Source organism: Hemicordylus capensis, chromosome 3 (assembly GCF_027244095.1).
Source record: "Hemicordylus capensis ecotype Gifberg chromosome 3, rHemCap1.1.pri, whole genome shotgun sequence".
In the NCBI taxonomy this organism is placed as follows: Eukaryota; Metazoa; Chordata; class Lepidosauria; order Squamata; family Cordylidae; genus Hemicordylus; species Hemicordylus capensis.
In genome coordinates this window covers 25,171,267-25,184,030 of record NC_069659.1, presented here as the reverse complement: position 1 = coordinate 25,184,030, position 12,764 = coordinate 25,171,267, and the positions used below count along the sequence as shown (strand labels likewise).

The window sequence follows — 12,764 nt, the reverse complement described above, 5'->3', positions numbered from 1 at the left end:
CAGCTGAGGGGTGCCTGCTGGGGGTGGGGGTTGGAGCAGTCCTTCTCCCTTCTCCTCCCTCCCCCGGTGGCAGAGAGACCAGAGGGACGCTGGCTGCGTCTGTTTGGGCCAGTGTCTTTAACAAAGTGCAATGTGTGCCTGTGCAGTTTAGAGATCGTTGCAAGCCCGGCCAGTGTCCCTTTGGTCTCTCCGCCGCCGGGGGAGAAGGGGGAAGGACTGCTCCACACACACCCCGCAGGCACCCCTCGGCCACGGTAAGGGAAAAAGGTTTTTTTTAAAACAGAGGTTTGGTGGGGTGGGCCCCGCAAAGGAGGTTTTGGGGTCCCTCAGATTTCGGGGTGGGGTATATGAAATAAATATTCGACGAATCCAGCTCCACTACTGGTTCAGTCACAGGGGCAAAATTCAATACCATCCCCTTTCCCAGGAAGTGCTCTGTATCACCTGAAAACATGTCCCTGAGGGTCATGCAGCCCTTAGGGACCTATTTTACTGGTGACACAGAGAGTTCCAGGGAAAGGGGAGGTCACTGAAATTCTGCCCCATATGCTGCCACTGGCACTGATGCAACATTTAGCCCTATCATTCAGCAACATTAATCTAGAACTGAAGCACAGGTGCTACTGGTGCTTCTCCCATTGCACCAGTGCTTCATTAGTCTGGATGTTAGCCATTGTCAGTAATTAATGACCAAGTCTGTCTTTTTGCACACTTACCTCTATTTGCCGCTACAGCTCTGCAGTTTGTGCAAGTTCTGTAACAAAGGATCTGTTTAAAAATACATTCCAGTTCCATTTCTAAATGTCCACAGCTGAACAGTTTGCCAACAACAACTGAGTGGTCATGATAATACTTTTCTCATGTCATTGTGACCCTTGCATTGTTAAAGGCAGGCTAAAGGCTAATCAGTCCATAAGATACTCATTTTTCTTCCGTTGTGTCATGCTAAACATGAACAGGTTGGCTTGTTCCTGTGAAATACGATCTAATACAAGAAAAACAGTGAAACATGTTGTCTTGGAGGCCGCAAAGATGACCTCCAAGTGCACGGGTTGTTTCATTGCAGAAAAACCACTGTAGTTTTCGTCTTTTTAAGCCACTTCAAGTCATATTTAATTATCCAGCAAGATAATAGAAACAATAACTAAAGAGAGATTGAGCGTAACTTTCCCTTTCAGCTTCCTTTTTACTAGTCCATTTTTGAAGTCCAACATATCTGCGTTGGACTTCCTTGGTAACGCTCCACTCACATATAAGCTGAATTGAATCACACTGTGGTCACTGTTCCCAAGTGGTTCTGCAACTCTGACATCTTGCACAGGTCCTGGGTGCACTCTCTCCGAGATAGACCTCTCGCCAGTTGGTTCCCTGACCAGCAGTTCTAAGGCACAGTCATTTAGTATGTCTAGAAATTTGGCCTCTGACAATACCTGCATGTAAATTTGCCCAGTCTGTTTACAAGGTAATTGAAGTTACCCATTAGTACAGCACTATCTCTCCTTGATACCTTTTTGATTTGATTTCTCCAGCTCCAGATCACTCTCAGTGTTTTGATCTGGAGGGCAAGATCACGTCCCTAGAAACATATTTCCTTTCAGTCCTTGTGTTGTCACCCATAATGATTCTGTGGAGGACCCTGGTCCTCCTAGGTTTTCGAGCTTGTTGGATTCTATCCCTTTTTTTAACATACCGTGCTACTCCACTCCCCAATCCCCCCTCCCTGTCCTTTCTGTAGAGTTTGTATCTGTTAGAGAGTTCAGGAGAGGAGATTTCATTATCTGCCCCAGGTATGGCGGAATTGCACAGGTAAGGGAGCACTGCCAATTAATATTGTCTGGAGACATGGAGTTAAAGTTCCAAAGAATATAGTTTATTTAGGAAATGCATCAGGGAGATAGGTAAAGACCTTGGTTGCTAGCTTCACACAGGAAATGTGAGAGACTTCCTCTCTCCAGGTGAGAGAATGGAACCTGAGACTATCAAAGGGGAAGTAGAATAGAGAAAGTGCAGTCAGAGAGGAGATTCCCTTGCTCACTCCCTTTATCCCAATGCCCATAGTGGTCATTAGGGTTGCTGGTGCTAAGAGTCAATGCCATCAGGAGCTGCATCTCCAACATTATCCAGGAATAACTGTGTCCCACTGGTTCTCACCGTTACACCCAGTTTCTGAGAGAGAAAGGGAAAGAGAAGGTGAGATGGGAAGGCTTGACAAGGGGGTGGGGGGAAAGAGAGGGGGATGGGGTGGCTTGGCAAGAGAGAGAGGGGTGGAAGAGTGGGAGAGAAATACCAGTAGTGGGTGGGGGGAAGAGATGTTAGTTGGGCAGCACACAGCGAGCAGAAAGGAAGGAGTGGCTTGAGGCGAAGAAGGTAGCTGGCTGGCACTTTGAATGTTGCCACTTAGATTAGCTGTGTCTGTGTCTGTGTGCATGTGTGGTGGGGAAGGAAGTTGGCTGGTGCTTTGCCACTTCAGCTTACACATCAGGGGGATGGGAAAGGAAAGAGTGGCATGGCATGGGGAAGGAAAGAATGACTTAGGGCCAGAGGAAGGAGCTGTACAGGCCAGACTCCATATTCCAAACAATTCATAGGGGGTGCCAGAGCACCCTGGCATCCCCCACCAGATCCGCCCTTGCAAGGAAGACTCCCTAAATGCCTGCCTGGAAGCAGTAATGGGTTGGAGGAGGAGGAATAAACTGAAGCTGAATCCAGATAAGATGGAGGTACTTATTGTGCAGGGGTCAGAAAACTAGAGACAATTTTGATCTACCTGTTCTGGATGGGGTCACACTTCCCCAAAAGGAACAGGTCCGCAATCTGGGAGTACTCCTGGATCCACACCTCTCCTTGGTTGCTCAGGTTGTGGCCAGGGGTGCTTTCTATCAGCTTTGGCTGATACACCAGCTGCTCCTGTTTCTTGAGATCAATGACCTCAAAACAGTGGTACATCTGTTGGTAACCTCCAGACTTGACTTCTGTAATGCGCTCTACATGGGGCTGCCTTTATACGTAGTCCGGAAGCTTCCGTTCGTTCGGAATGCGGCGGCCAGGTTGGTCTCTGGGTCATCTCGGAGAGACCACATTACTCCGTTGCTGATGGGTTTACACGGCTGCTGATAGGTTTCCGGGCAAAATACAAAGTGTTAGTTATAGCTTATAAAGCCCTAAACGGCTTAGGTCCTGGGTATTTAAGAGAGTGTCTTCTTCACTACAAACCCCACCACCCATTGAGGTCATCTGAGGAGGTCTCCAGTTACCACCAACTCGTTTGGTGGTCACATAGAGACGGGCCTTCTCGGTTGCTGCCCCAAGATTGTAGAATGCGCTCCCTGCTGAGTTACGATGCTCCCCATCTCTGGCAATTTTTTAAAAAACATTTGAAAACCCATTTTTTTTACCCAGGTTTGTTTGTTTTTTAAATACAGTTTGTTTAATTTTATGGTTTTTAAATTATTGTATTGTTTTTAACTTTTATATGTGTTGTTATATGCTGAACTGTTTTAACTTTTATATGTGTTTTAATTGTTGTTGGCCACCCAGAGATGTACGTTTGGATGGGGTATAAATTTGATAAATAAATAATAAATAAATGCTAGGGTTTTTTATATATCAAGAAATAATGATCTCAAATGTGTTTACAATCACTGTCAGCAAATGTCAGTTCAGACAAGAACCAATCTGGAAATAAACACCCATATTAATAGTAGTGGCTGTCCATGTGTAAGCTCTAACCTGGAAATCCTAAATACAGAAGCTGTGCTTTGCATTCCACATAGTCTCTTACATGTGCCTAAAGAGGCTCAGTGGATCAGGGCCACTGCTTCCACTTTTTGCTATTGTGAAAAATAGTTTTGCTTTTCTTTTTTGATGCTGTAACTGGTATTACATTCCATGTAAAGTTTTGTCTGCATGGACACTGTCTACCCAATGCTTTTCTTCATTTGAACCTTTAGCGGTGTGTTGTAGTAGTTAGCATGTCAGACTACGACTTGCAGAGTCAATTATGGGGGTTCCACTAACTCCTCTTGTATGGTTAGATTGGATCAGTTTAAAATTGTGACTCCCGAGGACATGGACAAGCTGCTTGGAGCAGTATGGCCTACCACCTGTTATCTTGCCCAACATAGATTACATCAACCCCTGCTAACTTGGCAAAAAGGCACCTTTTAATGTGGTGATTCTCTTTATTTAGCAGGGAGAGAGTAACTGGCCCTATCCACCCCCAGCGCAGTACCCCTCCAATGACTGTTGCTGGTGTCTATCTTATGTTTCTTTTTAGACTGTGAGCCCTTTGGGGACAGGGAGCCATCTTATCTTATTTATTTCTCTGTGTAAACTGTCCTGAGCCATTTTTGGAAGGGTGGTATAGAAATTGAAGTCATCGTCATCGTCGTCATCATCATCATCATCATCTAGCAGGGAGGTTATTGGAGATGGTATAGTTAATGTCATAGCATATAAACAGTGCATTGAGGGAGGGCAGGATCACTGTTCCCTCTAACATGGATTTCCAGATGTTGTTCTCTACAATTCCCAGCATCCCCAGTTGTAATAGCCTTTGGTTGAGGATTATGGGAGCTGTAGTCAACAACATCTGGGAATCCCTGTTGGAACACTGGGCAGGATGCCTCCATGTTGTTTGTTTATTTATTCCCTTCCGAAGGCTGTTAGGGATGGTAGATACAAAGGGATTCCGTTTAACTTAAGGATTTGCCCCTGTGGAATGGGTGCTGTAGAAACTACCCCTGATGTTATTTTATATTGTAAATTTTAGAGTGATGCACGTTTAAAACTAATTTCTCCTCTCCTGGGGAAGTTTCCAGGGCACTCTGATGTATTTTACTTAGAGTTTTTGCTATCCAATTTTTGTACAGAGATTACCTTCAATGTGGCTAGGTTTTGCTACATTGTTTGTACTATACGTTGTAGTCTCATATAATATTTTTTCTTTTCTTGTCTCTCTCTTCTTTCCCCTCTTTTCTGTTGTTGTACTGTCTGATCTATGATCGTAATAAAGTTATTTATTTATTTATTTATTTGAGTTCTGTACTGCCCTTCAAAAAATGGCTCAGGGCGGTTTACACAGAGCAATAATAAATAAATAAGATGGATCCCTGTCCCCAGAGGGCTCACAATCTAAAAAGAAACATAAGATAGACACCAGCAACAGTCACTGGAAGTACTGTACTGGGAATGGATAGGGCCAGTTACTCTCCCTGTGCTAAATAAAGAGAATCACCACATTAAAGGTGCCTCTTTGCCAAGTTAGCAGGTGTTTCAACGAGGCAATTGTTTGCATTAGAACCCTTGGAGGTGCATAATTATCGGCTGGTCTCTAACCTTCCATGGTTGGCTAAGGTGATCGAAACGGTAGTGGCATCCCAGCTTCAGGCATTCTTGGAGGAAAGATTATCTGGACCCATTCCAAACTGGCTTTGGGGCAGGCTGTGCTGTTGAGACAGCCTTGGACAGCCTGGTGGATGATCTTTGTCTAGAAATCGAGAGGGATTCTGTTTCTCAGCCATTTCCAACTCTCTTGACCATGGGATCCTTTTGGATTTTCTGGCTTATTAGGAAATAGGAAAATAAAGTAAAGCTATCTCTGAAAAAGAGATAGGTGTCCATTGTGTGGGGAGAGTCATAACCCATAGGATATTATGGAACTCCTGTTCTGGATGGGGTTACACTCCTCAAAAGGAACAGGTTTGTGGTCTGGAAGTATTCCCAGATCCAAGTCTTGCTTTGTTATCTCAAGCTGAGGTAGCAGTCACCAGCACTTTTTATCAGCTTTGGCTCATCCAACAGCTGTGCCCATTCCTTGAAGAAAATGATCTTATAATGGTGGTACTACTGTTGGTAACCTCTAGGCTTGACTACTGCAATGCACTCTATGTAGGGCTACCTTTGAACATGGTCTAGAAACCACAGTTATTTTAGAATTTGTCACCACAGTATCCCAGAGATATCATATCATTCTTAAATGGCAATTTTTAAAAAGCACTTGAAAACCCATGTCTTCACCCAAGCTTTTTCAGCTTTTTAAATTTTTAAGTTTTGATCTGCTTTGACTTTTAGATGCTCTAGATTGTTTTAAGATTTTTGTGAATGTTCTAACTTGTTTTATGTTATTGTTAACCATCCAGAGATGGAGATTTGGGGCAGTATACAAATTTGACAAACAAATAAAATTGAGGTACTGGTTGCCAATATGTTTCCAATTGAAATACGAAGTGTTGGTGATTACCTTCATCAACCTTCAGGGAGGGTAGGGTGCTTCCCTGTTTGAAGGAGGCAATAGTTAGACCTCTTCTTAAGAAGCCTTCCCTGGATCCCTCAGCGATGGATAGTTATAGGCCAATCTCCCCTGGTTGGGCAAGGTAATCGAAAGGGTGGTGGCCAACCAGCTCCAGGCAGTTTTGGAGGAAACTGATTATCTAGACCCATTTCAAACTGGCTTTAGAATGGGCTATGGAGTTCAGACAGCCTTGGTCGGCCTGATGGATGACCTTTACCGGGGAATCGACAGAGGGATTGTGACTCTGTTGGTCCTCTTGGATCTCTCGGTGGCGTTCAATACCATCGACCATGGTATCCTTCTGGGTCACCTGGGGGAGTTGGGAATAGGGTGCACTGCTTTGCAGTGGTTCCGTTCCTATCTCTTGGGTAGATTCCAGATGGTGGAGCTTGGTGACAGTCGCTCCTCAAAGCAGGAGCTGTTACATGGTGTCCCTCAGGACTCCATTCTGTCACCACTGCTTTTCAATATCTAAACGAAACCGCTCGGTGAGGTCATCAGGAGATTTGGTGCTGGGTGTTATCAGTATGCTGATGACACCCAAATCTACTTCTCCCTTCCTTCTTCAGGAAATGGCACTCATTCTCTAAATGCCTGCCTACAGGCAGTAATGGGCTGGATGAGGGATAACAAATTGAAGCTGAATCCAAGCAAGACGGAGGTGCTCATTGTGGGGGCTCAGAATCTGAGGGTTGAGTTAGATCTTCCTGTGCTGGATGTGCTAACACTCCCCCAGAAGGAGCAGGTGCGCAGCTTGGGCATACTCCTGGACCCAGGCCTCACCCTGGTTTCTCAGGTGGAGGCCATGGCCAGGAGTGCTTTCTATCAGCTTCGGCTGATTTGACAGCTGCACCCATTTCTTGAAGAGGATGACCTCAAAACAGTGGTGCACCAGCTGGTAACCTCCCGGCTTGACTATTGCAATGCGCTCTATGTGGGGCTGCCTCTGTACGTAGTTCAGAAACTTCAGTTAGTTCAGAATGCGGCAGCCAGATTGGTCTCTGGGGTAACCCAGAGAGACCATATTACGCCTATTTTGAAACAATTGCACTGGCTGCCAATATGTTTCCGGGCAAAATACAAAGTGCTGGTTATTACCTTTAAAGCCCTGAACGGCTTAGGCCCAAGTTACCTCAGAGAGCGCCTTCTTCTGCATGATCCCCACCGCACATTAAGGTCATCTGAGGAGGTTCGTCTCCAGTTACCACCAGCTCGTCTGGTGGCGACAGAGGCGGGCCTTCTCTATAGCTGCTCCGAGGCTGTGGAATGCGCTCCCTGCGGAAATCCGTAATTTGAATTCTCTATTAGCCTTCAGGGGGGCCCTTAGAATGTATTTGTTTGGCCTGGCTTTCCAGGGTTTTTCAATTGGTTTTAATATTTTAACCCGGTTTCGGGGGTTTTAATTACTGCAATTGTTTAATTCTTGTTTTAAAATGTTTTAAAATGGTTAACTGTTGTCATATTGTTTTTAATTTTTGTTTTAGCTCTTTATTGTTTTAGTGGTTTGTTTTTAATTGTAAACCGGCCTGAGCTATTTTGGAAGGGCGGTAATCAAATCAAATCAAATCAAATCAAATCTTATCTTAAATAATTAATACCTTTAAAGCCCTAAATAGCTTAGTCCTGGGTTATCCAAGATAACATCTTCTTCTGTATGAGCCCTACTGCTTATTAAAGTAATCTGGGAGCTCTGCTTACAGTTGCCTCTGGCTCATCTGGTGGTGACTTGGCGCTGGGCCTTCTCTGTAGCTGCCCCTGAGCTTTGAAATGTGCTTCCTGTAGAAAATACAAGGTCTAACATCTGATGGCCTTCAAGAAGGCCTTGAAAACAGATTTGGGAGGCAGGGTGGGGAGTGCCTGGCATTTGGTGTTTAATTTGGTTTTACTTTGGTTTTAGTTTTTGCATTTTTGTTTGTTTTGCAGTATAGAAGTGTAATGAATAAATAATATATGAAAGCCAGTAAAAGTTGGAAGAAAAGTACCACTTTCCTGATTGTTCACATGTTCTTCACAGAAAAAACAACCACCATCCAATAATTAGGAGCACAATCTAGTTAAATTTAAGACCCTGAAGACTGCAATTCTGTGCATGTTTACTTAGAAATAAATCCCATAGGAATCTTGCAGTGTAATGCAAGCATTGCAGAATCACAGCTGCAGGGCTCTTAACACGCGTGGCAACAGTGCTGCACAGGAGAGTAGTACCAGAACTGCTGACCTCTTGGGCAATCACGCGTTGTGCTTTACTTCCATTATTCCCAGTTGAAGTCATGCATGATGTACGATCGTGCAAGAGGTCATTATTTCTAGTACTTACGCTTTGCAACATGAAAGCCCTTGAGTTCAGTGATTAAGTGTTTTGGCCAAAGGCACACTTACTTGTAGATAAGCCCCATTATACTCAGTGGGACTTAACTTCCAAATAAACATGCATAAAATTGTATTAAATGTTCCACCGATCTCAGTGGAAGGGTTAGGCATATATTGAGTTCTCCCTTGAGATCTGTGGGACATTGGAAGTCTTTAATTTTGTCTGGGTATCTGTCCAAGCTGAGTTTCAATTTGCTACATAGTATCTTATTATTATTCTCTTCTTTCTTACAGGACAGCATAACTATTTATGTGCTGGGCGGAATGACTGCATAGTTGATAAAATTCGTCGGAAGAACTGTCCTGCATGTCGCTTAAGGAAGTGCTGTCAAGCTGGCATGGTGCTTGGGGGTAAGCAACTTACAGAGCTTTGATACTTGAGAAGAAACTCAGAATATAGTTGGAGATAAACTGTAGGATCCCCTTAATTAAGGTAGTGGCATGTTTATGGTCCCAAGGCCAGGAGAGGACCTCTGGTTTTTGTCTTGCAGCCTTTGTCAGCCTCTGTGCCTGTTCTGCTTTCAATCTTTATTATGGTCTTGGATCAGCATAAAGTGGACTACATTAGAGCAGCATAAAACGGCATTAAAACAGTCTGTGTCCGGAACTGTGAGTATAAAGGCTAAAAAGTTTTAAACAGCTACAGTTAGACAATGGTGAGCTATCCTAAATTGCGGTTAAAACAGGTAAAATTAGTATTAAAAGGGTAAAATCGGTGAGACTATATAAAAGCTTTAAGTCATTAATGTCTTAAAATCTGGACATCTTTAGTCTTAAAATCAGTCTGTGAAGATGTAAAACTATAAAATGCTAAAACTGTGAGACCATGCACTGTTTTGGGCCTGCTTAGATCTTGCTGTCTGTCAGGACCCAACAAATTCTACGCATTATCATGCAGAACTTGGCCACATTATGAGGCTATTCCCATGATGGGAGAAAACCAGGCTAAAAGAGCCAAGCCCGGTTTTCTCCCATCGTGAGAACCACCGGGTGAGTTTTCTGGTGGCTAGCCCACCAAAGAGGCCCTCCCAGTGGGTTTAGCAGAGCGAGTGCTCAGCTAACCACATTTTCCCAACTGTGAGTCACGTGAACGGCATGTTTCCCCATCGCGGCGATTCGTGAGGAGACCCTTGCCGGGAGCCTAAAACAAGCCTTCTGGTGTTGGGAGGGCATCCTGGGACTCATGTTGGGCATCCTGGGACTTCCGGGGGCCGGGTGACCCCCAATCCCTGTCTGTTTGTAGCCCATGGAAAGTAGGAAGGGAGGAGAAAGTCCCAGGGATGACATTTTTGTCAGAAGTTTCTATTTCCAGGTGGACTGGTAGTTGACCTGTATTTTTAGCAGGGCTAGACCCATTGGGACAAGTGATAATCTTAACCAGACTATGGTCATCCAGATTCAAACAAGTAGTTGAGTATGGTGTTGTGCCTATAAGGTGTCATCATCAGAGCCCAGCCTGGCATTTGAGGTTGCCTCCCAGCATTATGTGTGCATTAAGATTGGAGGAAAGAAGGTCTGTTAGGTAGTTTTCCAGTTCAGACCATAAATTTCTGACCTGGAATTTCCGACACTATGCGGGAAGGTAAAGGTTAATTAGTAGTAGGAAGCTGTGTCTGGTGGATTGTCACTGCCATAGCATAATGCTTGGATGGAGGGAGTCTTGTTGATGTGACACGCAAGGTGGTCGAGATTAGCATTCCCAGTTCACCTTTGGGTCTGCCTCGTCCTACACTGGTTTCTGCTCCTAATGACTATGAGCGGGATCCTTTTCTGCTTGCCACAATGCCAGTCAATTTGTGAACTAAAGTTTCACCACTGCCATCATGCTGTGACATCATTATGCAAATTTTTACAAGAAGCCTTTGGTACAGTCCCCTAGTCCCCATATTGTACTGCATCTAAGACTAAGCTAGTAGATGTATATAAATTATTTCCAAGTAGCTGTGTTAATCTGTAGCAGCAAAAGCACATGATACGGGCATGAGCACACACATTATGGATGTACATGAATCGTGGTTCGAGCACAGTTAAGGAGTGGGGCCCGGGAGCTTTCAGAAAGCGGAGAGCAGTTCCTTACCATGCATGCATGGGTGCCATTTGCGTGGTCAGCATGGTATTGCTGCTGAGGCAGAGAGCAGGCAAAAAGACCTTCTCTCCACTTTATGAAAAGTTTCCGGGCCCTGCTTCCAAACTGTGCTTGAATTGTAGTTCGTGCACATTCCTGTCACACATCTCCTCCTAACACCACCATTCCTTAAGCTCATGTGGGGTGGCTGGAATGAACTATTCAATGTGCAGTTGAGGAACAGAATGCTGTTGGGGTTGGGGGAGAGTTATGTGATTGTGGTGGGTGTTGGGAATTCTCTCTGGCAAGAGAAACCCTTTTTCATTATAGTAAAGTGCACAGAGGCACAGCATAGCGGAATTTAGTTAGGCATGCATGTATGCTGAGAGTAAAGTAACTTGGAGCCAGTCCATAGTTTCAAATCAATATAAGTAATATTTATTAGAGAACTCCATTCTAGATAGGAAAGTGACAAGATAGAATTTCTAATCTATCTATCTAGCTGGATACAGATGGATTCTGCATCTCTGCACACATGGTGCAGGGGAGAGGAGCTTGCATGTTGCAAGGTAGAGGGAAGGGAAAAGGAAGAGGAAGGAAGGAAGTCCCTGAGATTAGCAATCTACATATTGAAGGGATAGTGTCAGAGCAGTAGAGAAGGGATGACCAATGTCTTGGCCCTGTAGCCCTCTGACTCACTAGTCTGTCCTCCTATGTCATTGAGACAAGAGACAGTGCATAGTCCTTCACTTCCAACGGTGGGTTCATGGGGCAGGCTGGTCAAACAAAGAATAATCCAAACAGGCCTCCGCCCATGGGACACCTCTGCTTCCCATTCCCTATCTCTCTTGTGACTGTTTCTAGCTTGTGAACCCTTCAAGGCAAGCCTCCTCCTCCTCCTCCTCCTCCTCCTCCTCCTCCTAGTGCTACACACATGTTTGATGAAGGGAGGAGTGAATGAAATTATGCATGGAATAGAGAGTGGACAACGATAATTTTTTCTTCCTCTCTCACAAGAGTAGAACCGGGGTCATCCCAGGAAACCGATGGCCAGGAAACTTAGGACCAACAAAAGGAAGTACTTTTTCACACAGTGAATCTATGGAATTCTCTGCCATGGGATGTGGTGATGGCCACTAGCTTGGGTAGCTTCAAGGGGCTTAGACAAATTCATGAAGGACAGAATGGTTACTAGTCTGGTGTCATCTATAGGCCGCCTCCAGCGTCTGAGGCAAGATTAGGGATGTGCAAAAAATTTCGGGCACAGAACGATCTGTGCCCGAAATGAACAATTTCGGGTGATTCGGGGCCGAACCGAATCACCCCCGATGTCCCCCGATATTTTTCGGGCACGAGCCAAATCAGCCGAATTTCGGACCTGAAAAATTCGGGTGATTCGGTTCATGGTTGATTTTTGGTGATTTTTTGAAGTTTTAGTGACTTTGGGGCAGTTCGGGGGCATAGCATGGGATCTGGGCAAAAGGAGTGGGGTGGGGTGGTAGTGCCTAATGGGTGCAGGCTCCCACCCCAATTTCAGGGGGATTGGGCAAAGGGATGATTTTTGGTAAACTTCTGAAATTTTCATGTCTTTGGGGCAGATTGGGGCAGAAAGTGGGGCCTGGGGCAGAATAGTGGGGTGGGGTGGTAGTGCCTAATGGGTGGAGGCTACCACCCCAATTTCAGGGGGTTTGGACAAAGGGGTGATTTTTTGAGAATTTTTGAAGTTTTAGTGACTTTGGGGCAGTTTGGGGGTAGAAAGTGGATCTGCCCCAAAGGAGTGGGGTGGGGTGGTAGTGCCTAATGGGTGGAGGCTACCACCCCAATTTCAGGGGGATTGGGCAGAGGGCTGATATTTTGGGAATATTTGAAGTTTGGGTGTCTTTGGGGCAGATTGGGGGCAGAAAGTGGATCTGCCCCAAAGGAGTGGGGTGGGCTGGTAGATTGTGTCTAATGGGTGGAGGCTACCACCCATCCCCAATTTAAGAGTGATTGGGCAGAGGGGTGAATTTTGGTGAATTTATTTTTATGAGGTTTGTC

The 12,764-nt window shown here is 45.0% G+C and overlaps 1 protein-coding gene across 2 annotated transcripts in view; it reads left to right on the top strand.

Annotated features, from left to right (window-relative positions):
- The window catches only part of PGR (progesterone receptor), a 100,851-nt gene that overhangs the window by 17,996 nt on the left and 70,091 nt on the right, over positions 1-12,764 (top strand). For both annotated transcript variants that reach the window (XM_053311506.1, XM_053311505.1), the window contains exon 3: positions 8,897-9,013. In XM_053311506.1, the coding sequence (XP_053167481.1) occupies positions 8,897-9,013 (117 nt within the window). The remainder of the gene's footprint in view (positions 1-8,896; positions 9,014-12,764) is intronic.